This window comes from Bos indicus, chromosome 6 (assembly GCF_029378745.1).
Source record: "Bos indicus isolate NIAB-ARS_2022 breed Sahiwal x Tharparkar chromosome 6, NIAB-ARS_B.indTharparkar_mat_pri_1.0, whole genome shotgun sequence".
Taxonomy (NCBI): domain Eukaryota; kingdom Metazoa; phylum Chordata; class Mammalia; order Artiodactyla; family Bovidae; genus Bos; species Bos indicus.
In genome coordinates, this window is record NC_091765.1 from 95,687,173 (window position 1) to 95,708,905 (window position 21,733).

The 21,733-nt window shown below is 41.0% G+C and overlaps 1 protein-coding gene across 3 annotated transcripts in view; it reads left to right on the plus strand.

The window, feature by feature from the left end:
* Positions 1–817: 817 nt before the first annotated feature.
* Positions 818–21,733, plus strand: part of CFAP299 (cilia and flagella associated protein 299) — a 731,706-nt gene continuing 710,790 nt past the window's right edge. For 2 of the 3 annotated variants that reach the window (XM_070791653.1, XM_070791652.1), the window contains exons 1-2: positions 818–965; positions 16,595–16,725. In XM_070791653.1, the coding sequence (XP_070647754.1) occupies positions 855–965; positions 16,595–16,725 (242 nt within the window). In that variant the 5' untranslated portion in view covers positions 818–854. The remainder of the gene's footprint in view (positions 966–16,594; positions 16,726–21,733) is intronic. The other variant, XM_070791651.1, reaches the window with a different exon arrangement.

Below are 21,733 nucleotides of genomic sequence, written 5' to 3' on the forward strand. Positions count from 1 at the left end.
TTAAAGGTTAAAAAAAAAAAGTTAAAACAAGCGCCTGGGGCCAAAAGAAGTCTTCAAAGATATTTTCGTTCAGTTAGTTTCCTTTGGGAAATTCGTAAATTCTTTCTCATGTTCAAAAATTAGCAATAACTTAAAAATAGGTGGCCCAGTGGTAAAGAATCCTCCTGCCAATACAGGAGATGTAAGAGACGTGGGTTCGATCCCTGGGTCGGGAAGATCCCCTAGGGAAGGGAATGACACCCCATTCCAGGATTCTTGCCCCGGAAATCCCATGGACAGAGGAGCCTGACAAAGCTACAGTCCATGGGGTCTTGGAAAAGAGTCGGGACTGACTTAGCAACTAAACAACAACAACAACAATTTGAAAATGTTATTAATGTTTCTTTTGTTAATGGATTTATTCACAAGTCCATTTCTAGAAATTTCTGTTTTGAGACACTCTGCAAAAATGGACCTTCAGTTACCAGAGAACTAACCTTGGTAATCTGGTCCTTCACAGCATTGATTTAGAATGAGACTAGAAGCTCTGATCTGTAGTATTTTGTCTACATATCCTGGCAGGAGTTTCACCTTTCCAAATTTTGGATTGCAATTGTCTCTCTTCCAAGACTACTCATTTTTATCGAAGTGCGCGTCTACTGAAGTCGTCAGACCTGAACTTGGGGAGGGTAATTTGAGACAGCTTTCCTAGGAGTGAGGCGGGAACCTGAAACCGTAACCAGACACGGGGGTGGGATTAACGCCCCAAACTCCGCACCGGTTTCTAACTGATTGGAAGGGACGAAGTGGGTGGAATCTTCTGACCCTGCCCCCGGGCCTCCGTAGCTAGGGACGCTTCGGCCACGGCAACAGCGATGGATCAGGACGAAGCGTTGACCACCGTGGACAATATAGTCACGCAGTTCAACACCTACGAAGATTTCCTGGACTCGCAGATCACGACCCTGGACTTGTACTACCTGGAGGTAAGGGCAGCCGCCCAGTAGGGTGGCCACCGCCTTTGCGTTCCCTGGGTCCGCGCACGATCCTGAGCCCCCGGGTCGTGGGGTGTTCGCCCCCTGGCGGTGAATCTTGGGGACTGCAGGCGCGGCAGTTTCCTGACCGCGGCTCCAAAGCCACCGCGGTGGAGTGCCGCCGTGTCCGTGTCCCTAACCCGCCCCCCGCCCCCCGCCCCCTCCACTACCTGGGTCTGAGCGGCATTCCGGCCCCTTTGTCCGTGACGCCGCGCAGACCCGTGCCCGTGCGCACGCGCACCACACGCGCCGCGGAACTTCGGTTGTCTGCCCAGCGCCGCCCTCGCCGTCTCCTGGCCGCCCCGCTTCCAAAATCCTCCCTCTCCGAGCTGAGGGGCTGGATTCGGAGACCCGCGGAGACCCTTCCGGGGGCTGCAGTTCAGGTCTGACACCCTGTTTCTTTTTGCCAGTTTGTACCAAAGAACAGAAGGCAGTATCCTTCCAGGTGTATCTCGTGTTCTACTGGGCATTTGGTTCCCTGAACTGTCACCCCCAGCTAGTTGGTTCAGAAAGCGCTTTAATTACAGGTACAGTTACAGCTCCCTGTAACTGCAGGCATAAGCTGACTCCTGTTTACCGAGTTGATGGAGCACAACTGTTGTTGACAGTTAAAAAAAAAAAAAAAAAAGCCTGCAACACAGCAAAATCGGACGTAATTGGGATTGGCTACAGTCCTTCTCTGGCTTCTTAAAGGTGTTGGGGATGGGTGGGGAGCAAGTGGGGGGCTGGGAGGAGGGCAGAATGATACAGTGCTTGGCCTCCTGGAGGAGAATCAGAATGGAGGGGTGGATAATGGGCTGCGGGTCCTGAGAAGCAGGATATGGACCGAACGTCCCTGTAGCCCTGATACAGTCCCCAGACCAGGCCGACTAAACGGACACTGACTTGGAAATTCTGGTGTTTTGGAGCCAGACCCCGGACCCCCAAGTTGCCCCATATTTAGGCCAGAGAGAGCAAGCACTGCCATGTGGGTCCACTCCACATGTGAGTCTGAGAAGGATCTGTATCCTGCAGTGAACTCCACAAATACTTATTCACCACAACAGTAATTCTTTTAGTGGATTGAAATTTTTGGATTTGGAGTCCAAAATGATCATATTAAAACTTAGATTTTACTTCAGTGGGGATTCCAAGGTCTGAAAAGTGTTTCTTCAAAACACATTTATGTGCTACATAGGAACATAATTTTTTAATACAGTATATTTGACATGTTCACAATGCTTTCATTTATTTGTATATCCTTAGCTGCACTGGGTCTTTGTTGCTGCACTGTAGCTTTCTCTAGTTGTGGTTCTCCGGCTTCTCATTGCTGTTCCTGGGCTTCTTCTTGCCATGGCTTTTCTTGCTGTGGGAGCACGGGGTCTAGGCGTGAGGGCTTCAGTGGCTGCTGCACAGGCGCTCCGTAGTTGGGGCTTGCCGTCCCTGGAGCTTCAGTTCAGTTCAGTTCAGTCGCTCAGTCATGTCTGACTCTTTGCGACCCCATGGACTGCAGCACGCCAGGCTTCCCTGTTTATCACCAACTCCTGGAGCTTGCTCAAACTCATGTCCAGGGAGTCGGTGATGCCATCCAACCATCTCATCCTCTGTCATCCCCTTCTCCTCCTGCCTTCAATCTTTCTCAGCATCAGGGTCTTTTCCACTGAGGTAGTTCTTCGCATGAGGTGGCCAAAGTATTGAAGCTTCAGCTTCAGCATCAGTCCTTCCAATGAATATTCAGGACTGATTTCCTTTATAATTGACTGGCTTGATTTCCTTGCAGTCCAAGGGACTCTCAAGAGTCTTCTCCAACACCACAATTCAAAAGCATCAATTCTTTGGTGCTCAGCTTTCCTCATAGTCCAACTGTCACATCCATACATGACCACAGGAAAAACCATAGCCTTGACTAGACAGACCTTTACTGGCAAAGTAATGTCTCTGCTTTTTAATATGCTGTCTAGGTTGGTCATAGCTTTTCTTCCAAGGAGCAAATGTCTTTTAATTTCATGGCTGCAGTCACCATCTGCAGTGATTTTGGAGCCCCCCAAAATAAAGTCTCTCACTGTTTCCCCATGTATTTACCATGAAGTGATGGGACTAGATGCCATGATCTTAGTTTTTTGAATGTTGAGTTGTAAGTCAACTTTTTCACTCTCCTCTTTCAGTTTCATCAAGAGGCTCTTCAGTTCTTCACTTTCTGCCATAAGGGTGGTGTCATCTTCATATCTGAGGTTATTGATATTTTTCCTGGCAGTCTTGATTCCAGCTTGTGCTTCATACAGTCCAGCATTTTGCATGATGTACTCTGCATATAAGTTAAATAAGCAGGGTGACAATATACAGCCTTGTCATACTCTTTTCCCAGTTTGGAGCCAGACCATTGTTCAAACTACTGCACAATTGCTCTCATCTCACATGCTAGCAAAGTAATGCTCAAAATTCTCCAAGCCAGGCTTCAGTAGTATGTGAATCATGAACTTCCAGATGTTCAAGATGGTTTTAGAAAAGACAGAGGAGCCAGGGATCAAATTGCCAACATCTGTTGGATCATCGAAAAAGCAAAAGAGTTCCAGAAAAACATCTACTTCTGCTTTACTGACTATGCCAAAGCCTTTGACTGTGGATCACAACAAACTGGAAAATTCTTAAGGAGATGGGAATACCAGACCACCTGACTTGCCTTCCTAGCGCTTCAGGCTTCAATAGTTGTGGCACATGGGCTCAGTGGTTTCAGCTGGAGGGCTCTAGAGCATGGGCTTAGTAGTTGTGGCTCATGGGGTTAGTTGCTCTGAGGCATGTGGAATCTTTCCAGCCAGGGATTGAACCTGTGCCCCCCCTGCGTTGGTAGGTGGATTCTTACCCACTGTGCCACCAGGGAAGTCCAGGAACATAATTTTAAGGAAGTAGAAACATCTCACTTTAGTCCTATCTTTTCCATGAGCAAATTGTGTGACCTTGGGCAGAAAATTTGATCTTTCTGGAATTATGTGTTAAAAAAAAGCCGGGTGGTATTTCCAACATATTTTCTGACTTCAAAATCAAGCTTTTAATATTTTATACAGATAATATAAAGTTAAAATCATGAAGGTTCAGTTTTATGCCTTGCAATGGAAGTCACTGAAGTAAATGAGGGGCAAAAAGTAGTGGTGCCAAACAGTGTTTGAATGTAAATTTTTGAATATCAAATAAATAATAATGAAATATAGACAATAAATACTCCAATAGGATATAATTATCTTTGTAGCACATGTGCACAATTGCCAAGCATCAGCTTAATATTGTTAAGAAAGGTTTCAATTTTTTTTTAAGGCAGAGTTTTTCATGTGAGTTAGCAATGAAACTTATTGACATTGATTAGGAGTGAGAAATTAAAACTTTGTGTTATATTAATCATAATTTCAAAGGTCTCCAAAATGGAAAATGATGACTATGTTTGGGGGAAAGGTAAAGAAATTTGCTTTTACATTTGATGTTAGTTAAGCCATTTGCTGTCAGCCAACTTCTTTCACTGGCCACTTTAGTGCTGCCATGATGGGCACATGGAGGAAGACAGAGGCTACACAGGGACCCAGTGGCATGGATGCCCTCTTGCAAAGGCTGATGTTGCTGAATATCTGACTCAAATGACAGGAGTTTGACTGTCAGCAACCAAGTTGAATACCTGCAATATTGCACCATTTCTCAAGGGAACCAACCAACCACTTGGTGGCAAATTGACCACATTGGGGCCCTTCAACTTTGGAAAGGTCAACAGTTCAATCTGATAGGAACAGATACATTTGGTAGTAATGGGTTTGCCTCTTCTGGCTGTAGTCATAAGTCTGCTCCACTATCTAATGGCCTATGGAGTATTTTTTTCTCTTGGAAAAAAGCTTTTTAATATCATGAAATTATATCAAATGTTTTTCCCTTTCAAGATGGAGGTAGTCATGGGTAACTAACCTGCTACCAAGTGATTGGCTAATTCCTAAGACTTGGGCTTTTCATTTTCTTTTCCCATAGCATTCAACACACTTAGAAGCAACCAATGCCATTATCTTTCTTATTGCCACTAAATTATACTCTGGCAAAAAACACTTGGTTACCCAAAGCCCTGACTTCATTGCAGGTCTGTAAAGTTGATAAATTAAAACTTGGCCTCTGCACTTCACTGACTACAGCATAATCTTTTCTACTGTAAAGAGGGCTTGTAATACCTTTAATAAGGTCAGAGAACCAATTCTAGGTAACCTAGAACCATTCAGTTCAGTTCAGTTGCTCAGTTGTGTCCGACTCTTTGCGACCCCATGAATTGCAGAACGCCAGGCCTCCCTGTCCTTAACCAACTCCCGGAGTTCACTCAGATTCACGTCCATCGAGTCAGTGATGCCATCCAGCCATCTCATCCTCTGTCGTCCCCTTCTCCTCCTGCCCCCAATCCCTCCCAGCATCAGAGTCTTTTCCAATGAGTTAACTGTTCGCATGAGGTGGCCAAAGTACTGGAGTTTCAGCTTTAGCATCATTCCTTCCAAAGAAATCCCAGGGCTGATCTCCTTCAGAATGGGCTGGTTTGATCTCCTTGCAGTCCAAGGGACTCTCAAGAGTCTTCTCCAACACCACAGTTCAAAAGCATCAATTCTTTGGTGCTCAGCCTTCTTCACAGTCCACCTCTCACATCCATACATGACCACAGGAAAAACCATAGCCTTGACTAGATGGACCTTTGTTGCAAAGAAATATTTGCAAAGAAATAGAGGAAAACAACAGAATGGGAAAGACTAGAGATCTCTTCAAGAAAATTAGAGATACCAAGGGTACATTTCATGCAAAGATGAGCTCAATAAAGGACAGAAATGGTGTGGACCTAACAGAAGCAGAAGATATTAAGAAGAGGTGGCAAGAATACACAGAAGAACTGTACAAAAAAGATCTTCACGACCCAGATAATCACGATGGTGTGATCACTCACCTAGAGCCAGACATCCTGGAATGTGAAGGCAAGTGGGCCTTAGAAAGCATTACTACAAACAAAGCTAGTGGAGGTGATGGCATTCCAGTGGAGCTATTTCAAATCCTGAAAGATGATACTGTGAAAGTGCTGCACTCAATATGCCAGCAAATTTGAAAACTCAGCAGTGGCCACAGGACTGGAAAAGATCAGTTTTCATTCCAGTCCCAAAGAAAGGCAATGCCAAAGAATGCTCAAACTACTGCAGAACTGCACTCATCTCACACGCTAGTAAAGTAACGCTCAAAATTCTCCAAGCCAGGCTTCAGCAATACCTGAACCATGAACTTCCAGTTGTTCAAGCTGGTTTTAGAAAAGGCAGAGGAACCAGAGACCGAATTGCCAACATCTGCTGGATCATGGAAACAGCGAGAGAGTTCCAGAAAAATATCTATTTCTGCTTTATTGACTATGCCAAAGCCTTTGACTGTGTGGATCACAATAAACTGTGGAAAATTCTGAAAGAGATGGGAATACCAGACCACCTGACCTGCCTCTTGATAAATCTGTATGCAGGTCAGGGAGCAACAGTTAGAACTGGACATGGAACAACAGACTGCTTCCAAATAGGAAAAGGAATACGTCAAGGCTATACATTGTCACCCTGCTTATTTAACTTATATGCAGAGTACATCATAAGAAATGCTGGGCTGGAAGAAGCACAAGCTGAAATCAAGATTGCCAGGAGAAACATCAATAACCTCAGATATGCAGATGACACCACCCTTATGGCAGAAAGTGAAGAGGAACTAAAAAGCCTCTTGATGAAGGTGAAAGAGGAGAGTGAAAAAGTTGGCTTAAAACTCAACATTCAGAAAACGAAGATCATGGCATCTGGTCCCATCACTTCATGGGAAATAGATGGGGAAAAAGTGGAAACAGTGTCAGACTTTATTCTTTTGGTCTCCAAAATCACTGCAGATGGTGACTGCAGCCATGAAATTAAAAGACGCTTACTCCTTGGAAGAAAAGTTATGACCAACCTAGATAGCATATTGAAAAGCAGAACCATTCAATCTGTCCTTTAAATTTCCATTCCTCTGGAATCATTGCCAATAGCCAACTGTGACTCATTCAGGGTTCACTAAGAGAAGCAGAACATGAACACACACACACACACACACGTAGATGCAAATATGTGTGTGTCATGTATATTTACCTTTTTATAGAAATTTTCCCCTGCACCATTATGAAAACTGTTTAAATGGTTGAAGACGGGCTGTTTCTTTAGTGTCTGGAACCTGAAGTCATTAGGACAGACAGCCAGGAAGTAAAGTTACCTGAGAAGTGGGGGAAACGAGGGGAAATGGACCTATAAAAGTGCACTAGAATTCATAAGGACAAACTGGAACTTGGATCAGGCTGTCACCTTTTCTACACTTCCAACTTTGATGGTAGGAGGAGATCTGCAGAAGAAACTAGTATCTTTAGTCACGGAGATAAACATACTCATACACCTGACCCAGGAGTTGGAGGAGGTAAAGGAGAAGATCCTGTAAGAGCTAGAACAATATGGTTGCTCTTCTTCTATCATCCAAATCTATTGCAAATGTCTCTTGTGGTCCAACCTAACCTGTAACTAACTAAGGAAGGAAAGTTATGGAAACAAAGCTCTAACTTAGCTAAGTTGACAGAATACAGCATTCACTGCATCTACCACATTTTACTTTTCACAAGGAGACTGAATTAAAGTATAACTTATATAATTAAAAATTAATAAAAAGAAAAGCATGTAATTTTCTTGAATCATTTATAGGATTTGTATAGCCCTGACATCAATCCATAAAAGGATAGCACAAAATGGAAAGCTAAAGACTAATTTTACTTACTGAGTGAGAAATGAATCTAGGAATATAATAAGAAACAATAGATCAGAGACTGCTAAATACTACTCTTAAGTAGTATGGTTTATCATAGGAATGCAAAGATGGACTCAAACAGGAAAGATAGCACTTCTCATCAGAAGTAATACAAGCCATGGTATAATGGGATAACATTCTCTAAAGTGCTGAAAGGTTAAAAAGTCAACCTGTAACACTAATCCAGCAAAAATGTCTTTCAAAAATTAAGTGAAATAACTGAAGAAATCAAAGAGAAAACAACAAGTTCCTGAAAAAGATAAAAGAGAAGACCAACAATCCAAAATCTAGGGGATGAAAGCAAAAGCAGTTCTAATAGGGAAGTGTATAATGAAAGAAGCTTTTTAGGAAACAAGAAAAATCCCAAATAAGCAACCTAAACTTGCACTTAAAGGAACTAGAAAAAGGAGATCCAACCAGTCCATTCTGAAGGAGATCAGCCCTGGGATTTCTTTGGAAGGACTGATGCTGAAACACCAGTACTTTGGCCACCTCATGCAAAGAGTTGACTCATTGGAAAAGACTCTGATGCTGGGAGGGATTGCAGGCAGGAGGAAAAGGGGACGACAGAGGATGAGATGGCTGGATGGCATCACTGACTCGATGGATGTGAGTGTGAGTGAACTCCGGGAATTGGTGATGAACAGGGAGGCCTGGCGTGCTGCGACTCATGGGGTCGCAAAGAGTGGGACAAAAATCCTCAACAAAATGTTAGCAAACTGAATTCAATAATACATTAAAAGGATCATACGCCATGGTCAAATGGGATTTATTCTAGAGATACAAGGATGGCTCAATACTCACTAATCAATCAAAGTGGATTAATAGTCACTAATCAAATTTCATTCAACAATTTATTAATATGACATTATTAACAAATCGCTGAATGAAAATGATATGATCATTTCAATAGATGTAGTAAAAAGCTTTTAACAGTATTCAGTATCCATTTCTGATAAAGACTCTCAACAAAGTGGGTATAAAGGAAACATACATCAAAAAAATAAAGGCTATATATGACAAACCCACAGCTGTCATCATACTTAACAGTAGAAAGTTGAAAGCATTTTATCTAAGGTCAAGAATAAGAGAAGGATGCCCACACTTGCCACTTTTGTTCAACAAAGTATTGTAAATCCTAGTCATAGTGATTAGAGAAGAAAAAGAAAGAAAAAGAATACAAATTGGAGAGGAAGAAGTAAAACCACCACTCTTTCCAGGTGATATGATACTATACATAATAAATCCTCAGTCATGTCCAACTCTTTGAGACCCCATGGACTGTAGCTTTCCAGGTTTCTCTGTGCATGGAATTCTCTAGGCAAGAAAACTGGAGTGGGTTGCCATTTCCTTCTCCAGGGGATCTTCCCAACCCAGGGATTGAACCTAGGTCTTCTGCATTGCAGGCAGATTCTTTACTGTTTGAGCCACCAAAGAAGCACTGCAGGTGGATTCTTTATCATCTGAGCTACCAGGGAAGCCCCAATAAATTCTCATACACCATCAAAAAATTATGAGAACTCATCATAAGATTAAGTAAAGTTGCAGTATGCAAAATTAATATGCAGAAACCTGTTGCTTTTCCATATGCTAACAGTGAACTATCTGAAAGGGAAACTGAAAAAACAATCCTGTTTGTAACTGCATCAAACAGAACAGAATACTTAAGAATGAATTTAACTAAGGAGATAGATTACCTGTACTTGGAAAACCATAAGACACTGATGAAACCAAAGACAACACAAACAGATGGAAAGATATACAGTGCTCATTGGTTGGAGGAATTAGTATTGTTAAAATGACTCTACTACCCAAGACAATCTACAGATTCAGTGCAATCCCTATTAAAATACCAGTGGGATTTTTCATAGAACTAGCACAAATTCTAAAATTTTATGGAAACACAGGAGATGTCAAATATCTAAAGCAACCTTAATATAGAAAGAACTGGATTTAAAATTATACTGCAAGGCTCTGGTAATCAAAATAATATAGTATTGGCACAAAAGCAGACACAGATCAATAGAACAGAAGAGTGAGACCAGAAATGAACCCAGACTTTAGTGGGCAATTAATCTATGACAAAGAAGACAAGAATATACAATGGGAAAAGACAGCCTCTTCAATAAATGCTTTTGGGAAAACTGGACAGCTGTGTGCAAAAAGGTCAAACTGGAGTACTTTCTTATACTGTGTACAAAAATAAATTCAAAATGGATTAAAGACTTAAATGCAAGACTTGAAACTATGAAACTTCTAGAAGAAAGCATAGCCTGTACATTCTTTTACACTGGTGTGGGAAATACATTTCTGGATATATCTGCCCAGGCAAGGAAAACAAAATCAAAAATAGACAAATGGTACTACATCACATTAAAAGGCTTTTGCATAGAAAAAGAAACTATCAACAAAACAAAAGGCTGCTTAGTAAATGGGAGAAGATATTTGCAGATGATACATTTGAGAAGCGGTTAATACCCAAAATATACAAAGAACTCATACAATTCTACATCAGAAAAACCCAAACAAGATGATCAAAGAAATGAGAGGTAATCAGAATAGACATTTTTCCACAGAAGATACACAAATGGCCAGCAGATGTATGAAAAGTTGCTCAGTGTCACTAGTCATCAGTTCAGTTCAGTTCAGTTCAGTCGCTCAGTTGTGTCCAACTCTTTGCGACCCCATGAACCGCAGCACGCCAAGCCTCCCTGTCTATCACCAACTCCAGGAGTTTACCTGAACTCACGTCCATTGAATCGGTGATGCCATCCAACCATCTCAACCTCTGTCATCCCATTCTCCTCCTGCCCTCAATCTTTCCCAGCATCAGGGTCTTTTCAAATGAGTCAGCTCTTCACATCAGGTGGCCAAAGTATTGGAATTTCAGCTTCAGGATCATTCCTTCCAATGAATATTCAGGACTGATCTCCTTTAGGATGGACTGGTTAGATCTCCTTGCAGTCCAAGAGATTCTCAAGAGTCTTCTCCAACACCACAGCTCAAAAGCATCAATTCTTAGGAGCTCAGCTTTCTTTATAGTCCAGCTCTCACATTCATACATGACTACCGGAAAAACCATAGCCTTGACTAGACGGACCTTTGTTGGCAAAGTAATGTCTCTGCTTTTTAATATGCCGTCTAGGTTGGTCATAACTTTCTTTCCAAGGAGTAAGCGTCTTTTAGTTTCATGGCTGCAATCACCATCTGCAGTGATTTTGGAGCCCCCCAAAATAAAGTCAGCCACTGTTTCCACATCTATTTGCCATGAAGTGATGGAACGGATGCCATGATCTTAGTTTTCTGAATGTTGAGCTTTAAGCCAACTTTTTCACTCTCCACTTTCACTTTCATCAAGAAGCTCTTTAGTTCTTCTTCACTTTATGCTATAAGGGTAGTGTCAACTGCATATCTGAGGTTATTGATGTTTCTCCCGGCAATCTTGATTCCAGTTTGTGCTTCATCCAGCTCAGCATTTCTCAGGATGTACTCTGCATATAAGTTAAATAAGCAGGGTGACAATATACAGCCTTGATGTATTCCTTTTCCTATTTGGAACCAGTCTGTTGTTCCATGTCCAGTGCTAACTGTTGCTTCCTGACCTGCATACAGGTTTCTCAAGAGGCAGGTCAGGAGGTCTGGTATTCCCATCTCTTTCAGAATTTTCCACAGTTTATTGTGATCCATGCAGTTGAAAGCTTTGGCGTAGTCAGTAAAGCAGAAATAGATGTTTTTCTGGAACTCTCTTGCTTTTTTCATGATCCAGCGTATGTTGGCAATTTGATCTCTGGTTCCTCTGCCTTTTCTAAAACCAGCTTGAACATCTGGAAGTTCATGTATTGCTGAAGCCTGGCTAGTCATCAGGGAAATGCAAATCAAAACCACAAGGTAACACCTCACAAATTTCAGAATGGCTGTTATCAAAGACAACAAATAACAAATATTGATGAGGATGTTGAGAAAAGGGAAACTTCATGCACTGTTGAAGAGCGTGTAAATTGCTACAGTCCTCGAGAATTTAAAACTGGAGCTACCATATGATCCAGCAGTTCTACTCCAAAGAAAATGAAAATATTAATTCAAAAAGACATAGGCACCCCTATGTTCATTGCACTATTATTTGTATTAGCCAAGATATGGAAACACCTAAGTGCCATCAACAGATGAATGAATAAAGAAGATGTGGTTACAATAGAATATTACTTAGCCATAGAAAAGAATGAAATCTTGCCATTTCTGCCAACGTGGATGGACCTAGAGGGCATTATGCTAAATGAAATAAATCAGACAGACAAAGACAAATACTCCTTGATCTCACTTATATGTAGAATCTAGAAAATCAAAACAAATGAACAGCTATATTTAACAAAACATAAGTAGAGTCATAGATACAGAGAAGAAACAGGCGATTGCCAAACGGGAATGAATTAGAGGGAGGAGAGAAATAGATGAGGGATATTAAGAGATAAAGACTTCCAGGTGCACAGAATTGCGTGAGTTGTGGGTATGAAAGGTACAGTGTGGGGAATAGAGTCAATAACTATGTAATATCTTTGTATGGTGAGATATTTGTTAATTAGATATCATGGTTATTGTTTGATAGGAATATGAAATCTCCTTGCTGTGTAACTGGAACTAACAGTGTTGTAGTTTGTTCAATGTACTTTAAAACGAACAAACAAACACACTTTTAGAAAAAGAGAGCAGATTTGTGGTTACCAGAGATCGAGGAGGGTGGAGGGAGGGGGAATTAAATGAAGGCCAGTGCAAAGGTACAGACTTGCAATTACAAGATGAATAAGTACTAGGGATATAATGTACAATATGACAAATACAATTAATGCTGCTTTATATCATTTTTGAAATGTGTTGAGAGTAAATCCAAGAGATCTCATCCCAAGGGGGGAAATATATATATTTTTCTATTTCTTTAATTTGGTATCTGTATGAGATAGATGTGAACTAAACTTACTACAGTAATCATTTCATGATGTATATAAATCAAATCATTATACTGTACACCTTGAACTTATATAGTGCTGTATGTCAATTATATCTCAGTAAAACTTGAAGAAAAAATTAAGGTGAAATAAATATTTCTTTAGTTAAAAAAGCCAAGATAACTTGTTGTTAGCAGGCCTGTTAAAAAAATATTTATTTTATTTATTTGGCTGTGCCAGGTCTTAACTGCGACACAAGGACGTATGAACTCAGCAAGTTGTGGCATGTGATCACCTAAGTTGCAGGATGTGGGGTCTCGTTCCCTGACCAGTGATCGAACCTGGGCTCCCTGCAGTGGGAGCATGGCGTCTCAGCCACTGGGCCACCAGGGAAATCCCTTAGCAGACCTTTCCTACAAGAATTGTTGACGTTTTTGAGGTAGAAGGAAAATCGTGTATCTGTAAGAAAGTTGGATCTACACAAAATAATGAAAATCATGAGAAATGCAAATGAATGAATGAATATGTGAATGAATAAAACTATTTTATTTCTGTTTCTTTAAAGATAAGTTATTTAAAGATGATTAACCATTAGAGAGATGACTTGTGACTCCACCAGTTAGAACATGGTAATGGTTAAGTGGGGAAACAACTTCAACTTTCTGCTTGATCTTGTCATTTGTTAAATACAAAGAAGGCTGATTACCAAAGAATTGATGCCTTTGAACTGTGGTGCTGGAGAAGACTCTTGAGAGTCCCTTGGACTCTCAAGGAGAGAGATCGAACCAGTAAATCCTAAAGGAAATCAACACTGAATATTCATCGGAAGGACTGATGCTGAAGCTGAAGCTCCAGTACTCTGGCCACCTGATGCGAAGAGCTGGCTCATTGGAAAAGACCCTGATGCTGGGTAAGATTTAACGTAGAAGGAGAAGGAGATGACCGAGGAGATGGTTGGATGGCATCACCGACTCAATGGACATGAGTTTGAGTAAGCTCCAGGAGATAGTGAAGGACAGAGAAGCCTGGCATGCTCCAGTCCGTGGGGTCATAAAGAGTCAGACATGATTTAGTGACTGAATAACAACATTTTTGTGTCAATGAGCACAGAACTATCCAAATAATTCAGTGTGGCTCTGGTAGGGTACACAACAATAATTCACTCCATATGCAAAGTTAATAGTGCAGTTGGGTTGGGTTTAATTCAATCACTGATGAATTATATGTGATGAACCATGTTTCCTTATACCTGGCTGGTTAGTTCCGTAGCACACTGTGGTATAGAGCAGAAAGAGGTATAAGAAAAAGAAGAACTAGTCAATACAGCAACTTTTTAATGGTCTTTATTATATAAAATGCTTTGTTGACCACAGGCAACTTATGTTTTGCTGCTAGAAGAACCCCACAGTTTCACAGAGCTCAGCTATAAATTCTTCCTCTGAGCTCATTTTTAGTAATGTATTTAAGAAAATTTATACTCAAGTCATCTCATTTTTTTCTAAATCAAACTCAAAATCCACATCCCTTTTCTATTAAATGTTGACTCCACTAGGTGGAGGCATTTGCTCAGTTTTGTGGTTCAGAGGAAAGTAGCCTGGGATAGAGAGTAAAGTGAGCAGGGGAACAAGTCAAGAAAGAGCCCTGGCAAGCCCTGCTGCTTTGCATTGTCTTCACTTGGCAAATGTACCCATATTGCTACACAGGTTTCAGTATTTGCTTTTAGTGTTTAGCAAAGCAAGGTAGTCAGGTTTTCCACGTTGATAGTATCTGAATTTTTTATTTTGTTTGAGTAGTTTGAACTTTAAAATAGCCACTGTGGGTTGAATAGATTATTAACCATGAATTAAGTTTTCTCATTTTAATTCTGCTAGACAAAAAGTGAAAAAGAACTAAAGAGCCTCTTGATGAAAGTGAAAGAGGAGAGTGAAAAAGCTGGCTTAAAGCTCAACATTCAGAAAACTAAGACCATGGCACCTGGTCCCATCACTTCATGGCAAATAGATGGGGAAACAGTGGAAACAGTGGCTGACTTTATTTTTCTGGGCTCCAAAATCACTGCAGATGGTGACTGCAGCCATGAGATTAAAAGATGCTTACTCCTTGGAAGGAAAGTTATGACCAACCTAGACAGCATATTCAAAAGCAGAGACATTACTTTGCCAACAAAGGTCCGTCTAGTTAAGCCTATGGTTTTTCCAGTGGTCATGTATGGTCATGTTGGACTATAAAGAAAGCTGAGCTCCTAAGAATTGATGCTTTTGAGCTGTGGTGTTGGAGAAGACCCTTGAGAGTCCCTTGGACTGCAAGGAGATCCAACCAGTCCATCCTAAAGGAGATCAGTCCTGGGTGTTCATTGGTAGGACTGATGCTAAAGCTGAAACTCTAATACTTTGGCCACCTGATGGGAAGAGCTGACTCATTTGAAAAGACCCTGATGCTGGGAAAGATTGAGGGCAGGAGGAGAATGGGATGACAGAGGTTGAGATGGTTGGATGGCATCACCAACTCAATGGACATGGGTTTGGGTGGACTCTGGGAGTTGGTGATAGACAGGGAGGCCTGGCGTGCTGCAGTTTATGGGGTCGCAAAGAGTCGGATATGACTGAGCAACTGAACTGAACTGAACTGAACTGAGACAGTTCTTGCATTCAGCAGTGATGTATTAAGTGAGGGTCTGTAACAATAAAATAAATGCTATTTTCACGATATTACAGACATTTTCTGTTTAATTAAGATGGTAATATAAGGGATAATATAAAATGTTAATATACATGTTGTTATATAATACTTAGGGGTTTCCTAGGTGGCACTAGTGGTAAAGAGCCCACCTGTTACTACAGGAGATGTAAGAGACATGGGTTTGGTCCCTGGCTCCAGAAGATCCCCTAGAGGAGGGCATGACTACCCACTCCAGTATTCTTGCTGGGAAAATTCCATGGACAGAGGAGCCTGGTGGGCTAGTGTCAATAAGGTCACACAGATTCAGACACAACTGAAGCGACTTAGCGTGCATGCACAGACAAGTAATACTTAAGCCTTTATATCAGTAACTTCTGGTAAAATATCACCTCTTCAATGGGGAGATGCTTGTCTCTTTTGAATATGCTATGCAAGTAACAGAAATGTGTGTGACAATTTTTAAAATAACTGAAATATAAAAGGTCCAGAGAATTGTAGGGAAATATATATATATATATATATATTTTTTTTTTTTTTCTTTTCAGTTTGAAGCTTTTTGTGGTCATCTTGGGTTTCTACTTCTCTGTTTTTATTGGTACCGACATTATATGGAAACAATATCCTTCTACTCAAATAGGAAATTCATCTGCTCTGTGCTTTGTATTTGAAGTTATAATGCCCCGTGTCATCAGTTAATTGACTTCAAGGAAGTAGCTCTCTGAAGTATTGAACTTTCTGAAAGCAATCCAGTTTTCTTTTTTGTGCAGTTGCTTTTTATAAAGTCTTTTTTGTGTAAATACTATTGTCTTGTATAAATACTATTGTCTCTAAGTTTTATTGTTTTAAGGATACTTTATTAATTATCTACAGCTCTTCTCATAAATTGATTAAAAACATAACAGACTTTTGTCTTCCAGTCCCTTAGAGAAAATTTAATGCATGATGTTATTATCATTTTTTTGTCCCATCTTACGTCTCTGGGAAAGGGATAACAAATCAGATGTTTATAAAATTACTGTTGGAAAGAATTCCAACTTTTCAAATAACACATTTGCTTTTTCATTTGAAACAGTTATTCCGTATACATTGATAAAACGTCTCATTCATCCACAAACCTAACATCGATCTTCTTTTCAGGATGAAGGTCTGGCCCGCCAGTTGGTGGAGCTAGGCTACCGAGGTACTGGAGAGGTGGTGAAAAGAGAAGATTTTGAAGCAAGGAAGGCAGCTATAGAGATTGCAAGGTTGGCTGAAAGAACTCAGAAAAAGTAAGTGTCCATGTTCCAAACTGATTTTATATTACATCGTAGAGTCTGTGAAAAAAATCCAGTTTTGTTGGCATTGTGGTAATTTAGAAGCACTGGTTGGAACCGGTAGAACTTGGAATATTCTAAGCATGTGTTGTGCAGATCAGGGATTGGAGGAACTGTGATATGGTTGCAAGAAAGCCACAGGCAACTGTGAGCTACTAATTTAAAAAATATCGATACTGAAATATGGTCATCATACCAATAAAGTCCTATTAAAACACAATTCTATATAATTGGCTTTACACAAAAACTACGAGTGATTTTTGCCTTTGTACTTTTGAGGCCTGTTAATCTTTGGCTTCATTTACATTCTCACGTTTTTGTAAATACTGATTCACTGGATTCTATTAGCGATCACTGGCTTTTGTTAATGTGACTCATACCTGGTTATATGAAATGTGAATTTAATAAAATACATTAAATGTATTAGGAAAGAGAGGTACATCTAAAGTGAATAAACAAGTAAGACAATTTGAAAAAGACTTGATAAGTAATTACCTATTTTCTTTTTAAAAGTTAACGCTTAAGTTGTAAATGCTGGAGAAGATAATTACTTCGAAATTGGTATATTATTCTTGCTGTTGTTTAGTCATTAAGTCATGCCTGACTCTTTCTGACCCTATAGACGTAACCTGCCAGGCTCCCCTGTCCATAGGATTTCCCTAACTATGGTTGATTCTTGTTGATGTTTGACAGAAAACAACAAAATTCTGTAAAGCAATTATCCTTAAAAAACAAATAAATTAAAAAAAAAGAATACTGTATCTTCCCGACCCAGGCATTGAACCCATATCTCTTGCATTGGCAGGCGAAGTTTTACCACTGAGCCACCAGGGAAGCCCACATTATTCTTAGGTAACATTTAAAAAAATACCCAGTAATTACGAGTAGAAATCTCCCATGGATTTGCTATCAAAGTAACATTTGGTAGTGGACTGTGAATCCGTTCTGGAAATGTGCAGTTTTAATGGATCTTTCCATTGAAGTAGTGGTTCTTGTACTTCAGAACCATAGAATATTGGAATTTAATATGCTGACATTCAGTAATATATTAGTCTTCTATTGCTGTCATAACACACTGCCACAAACTGAGTGGCTGAACACTACACTAATGTATTTCTTCATCGTCCTATAGGTCAGAAATCAGAGTACAGTGGCTTGGATGGATTCTCTGCACTCTGTATCACAAAGTTGAAATCGTGGTGTTGGCTAGACTGAGTTCTTTTCTGGAGACTCTGAGAATGAATCTGCTTCCACACTCATTTGGGGCTTCTGTGATAGCTCAGTTGGTAAAGAATCCGCCTGCAGTGCAGGAGACCCCTGTTCGATTCCTGGGTCAGGAAGATCTGCTGGAGAAGGCTACCCACTCCAGTACTCTTGGGCTTCCCTTGTGGCTTAGCTGGTAAAGAATCCGCCTGCAATGTGGGAGACCTGGGTTCGATCCCTGGGTTGGGAAGACGCCCTGGAGAAGGGAAAGGCCACCCACATACGGGATGGGCCCCACATGTTTCCTCTTGCCCCATGTGGGAGTTCCTTTGTTCCCTTCTCTGCCCAGGTCCATTGTCGTGTTATTGGCAGCAGTGCCAGCAGAGTCTGGACACCAAACATGTCCTGTACCTATTATGCTGAGGATCACTTTGAAAATATGTGTGAACATCTGCCTGCCTGCCAACTGGTACCGACTTGAAAACACATGATTCTATGATGAGATTATCTTAGTTAGCTTCTCTAATGTGTGGGCAAGCAGCCCCATGCAGATCACAACCCTATTCTCCAGCAATCATAGAGCACTCATCAGCAGCAAGAGTATGTCACTTTCTTAGAATAGTTTCATGGATAAAAGTGGCCGGTTAAAGATATTGGGAGAGAGTATTTTGCTGGAAGAAAGCACAAGGTTGAAACAAATTCCTTAGTTGTTCGCTTCACAAATACTCATAGACAACTGTGCTGCCCTAGGTGTTATGCTAGGTACGGGGGCTGTTATAGAAGAGTTATTAGTCCCTGCCCTCCAGAAAACTGAGGGCTGGATAAAGAAAACACAGTGATGTTGCTGGTGGGAGTATACATTGGGAAATAGTTTGGTGGTTCTTCAAATAGTTACCATATGACCCAGTAATCCCACTCCTAAGTGTATATCCAAGGGAATTGAACACTTCAGTTCAGTTCAGTTGCTCAGTTGTGTCCGACTCTTTGCGACCCCATGAATTGCAGCACGCCAGGCCTCCCTGTCCATTACCAACTCCCGGAGTTCACTCAAACTCATGTCCATCGAGTCAGTGATGCCATCCAGCCATCTCATCCTCTGTCGTCCCCTTCTCCTCCTGCCCCCAATCCCTCCCAGCATCAGAGTCTTTTCCAATGAGTCAACTCTTCGCATGAGGTGGCCAAAGTACTGGAGTTTCAGCTTTAGCATCATTCCTTCCAAAGAAATCCCAGGGCTGATCTCCTTCAGAATGGACTGGTTTGATCTCCTTGCAGTCCAAGGGACTCACAAGAGTCCTTTCCAACACCACAGCTCAAAAGCATCAATTGAACACTTAGGTCCACTGAAAAACTTATACACCAATGTTCATAGCAGGATTATTCATAGCAGCCAGAAAAGGGCAGAAACTCCGGGACTTTCCTGGTGGTTTAGTGGTTAAAACTCTGAGCTTTCAGTGAAGGGGGTATGGGTTCAATCCCTGGTCAGGGAACTAAGATCTCACATGCTGCATGGCATGGACAAAAGAGGGAAAAAAGGGAAAAAAAAAGGGGAAGCAATCCAAATGTCCATCAACAGATGAATGGATAAAAAAATGTAATATACATAGATAACAATGGAATATTATTCAGTCTTAAAAAGGAGTGAAATATTCTTCTCTGCTATGACATGAATAAACTTTGAAAATATTAGATTTAGCAAAGGAGGCAGGTAAAAAAGTTTATAAATTATATAGTCCCATTTATGTAAAGTGTCCACAATTGGTAGATCCATAAGGACAAAAGTAGATTTGTGGTTGTCTTTGTCAAGATCTGGAAGGAAGAGTGAAAGAAGAATGATTGCCAGTGGGTATGGGGTGTTTTTCTGGGGTGATAGAATGTTCTGGAATTAGATATTGGTGATGGCTGTACAGCTTTGTAACTGTATTAAGAACCATTGAATTGTGGACCTTGGAAGTTTGAATATTGTGGTTTGTGAATTATATCTCAACTTAGGAAGGCAGTTACAACAGAAGGTAACATATGCTATCATAGGTCTCACAGCAACACCCTGAAGTAGTACTAAGTCAAGATTTGAATGTGAACAGGGAAGGCTCTTCTTAAGGCATGTCAGCTGAATTTACTTTTAAAGGGCAAGTAGGAGTCAATGAGGAAGACAAGGGTATGAAGATGGACACACATTCAGTTTGCCTCAATTCATGATAAACTTGCCTTCTTCACAAATCATCCTCTCTACCTCTTTGTCTTAATCTGTGCCTAGTCCCTTGCTAAGATGTCCCCCCACGTCCAACCCAAGTTGTACCAGCTAGAGGTCACTCATTTCCACATTAACTGGGTTGGTGGCAGTGGTGGTCGTGGGTGGGCTCTGCATTCTCCTAGCTCCCTCAGCCTTTGCTTCAAAGCCCTCTGTGCTTCATTATCACATAAACATCATCTCTCATCCCCCATCCACTGAGATTCATGCCAGCTGGGTAGCTGCAAGGCAGAGACTTTTTGTAAAGGTTGGAAAGAAAGGATGGGATTAGTTTAGCTGGTGTTTACTGAGGTAGCTCCCCTCATAAGTCCTGGAGAATCTCTATTTGTAGTGAGAAGTTCAGTTGATTTCCATGGGTGATAGAGAAAAAGATGTTGACTGTACACAGGTTGAATATTGGATTATTGGGGTCTAGTTAGTAGTTAATATCTGAGTAGTTATATCTCAGCCTGAACACTCTTCTGGATGACCTTGTAAGATTGTCAGTCTCTTAGCTTTGGGCTAGTTTATGTTTTTAGGAGATGAATTAGCTTTTCTTTAAACTGCTTCTGAGATAATGACCTTATTTTTACTGAAATGCAGAATCTGAAACACAGAGGGCATAAATAGTAGCCCTGGAGGAACTGCGAATTGTACTGCTTGGCTGTTGCCATCTTCTTGAGAGACTTTGTGATGCGCCTTTGGGAATTCCTGTAAAGGGAGCTTGACAGGCATCTCAGATGCCGAATATATAGGGATCCCTGTGATCTTTCTTGCTGAAATAGAGAGGATATCTGTGGTGATTTGGGCTTCCCAGGTGGCTCAGTGGTGAAGAATTCACCTTTCAATGCAGAAGATGCAGGAGACCTGGGTTCGATCCCTGGGTTGGGAAGATCCCTGGAGGAGGAAATGGCAACCCACTCCAGTATTCTTGCCTGGGAAATCCCACGGGTAGAGGATCCTGGTGGGCTACAGTCCATGGGGTTGCAAAGAGTCGGGCATGACTGAGCACACATGTATGCATAGTGATTTTGGAGAAGGCCCTATATTCTTTTATCCTCAAGTACATCGGGGACTAAATTTAAAAAGTTGGACAAGTCCCCAACCTTTCTTATTCCAACCAATTGTCAGCTTATCATCTGTCCACTATTTCTAAGTGGAGTATGCTTCCTCAATTTATTTTTAAAAATAGGAGTTGGATGTATCTATTAATTGATAGCATACTTTTCCTGAAGATGATGTTAGATACAAGGTCAAAATTTGTTCTATGATTCACTTTATGATCAAAAGGGAATACCACATGCTAGTGAATTAAATGAATTTCTGTAAGTTTAATGTTTTCTGCTAGTTAACATCTGATTTCTATAAAATGTTTCACCTTTTCACTTTGTTTCAAGTAGTTTATGCTTTTAAAGTCATTCTTGTGCATTTAATAGCGCTCAAGCAAGAAATCTAGAGTTGTGGCTTGTCTGAGATTAGCCTCTCCAGGAAGCAGACAGTGGGGGTCAGAAGAGAGAAGGTTTGCTGGGGAAG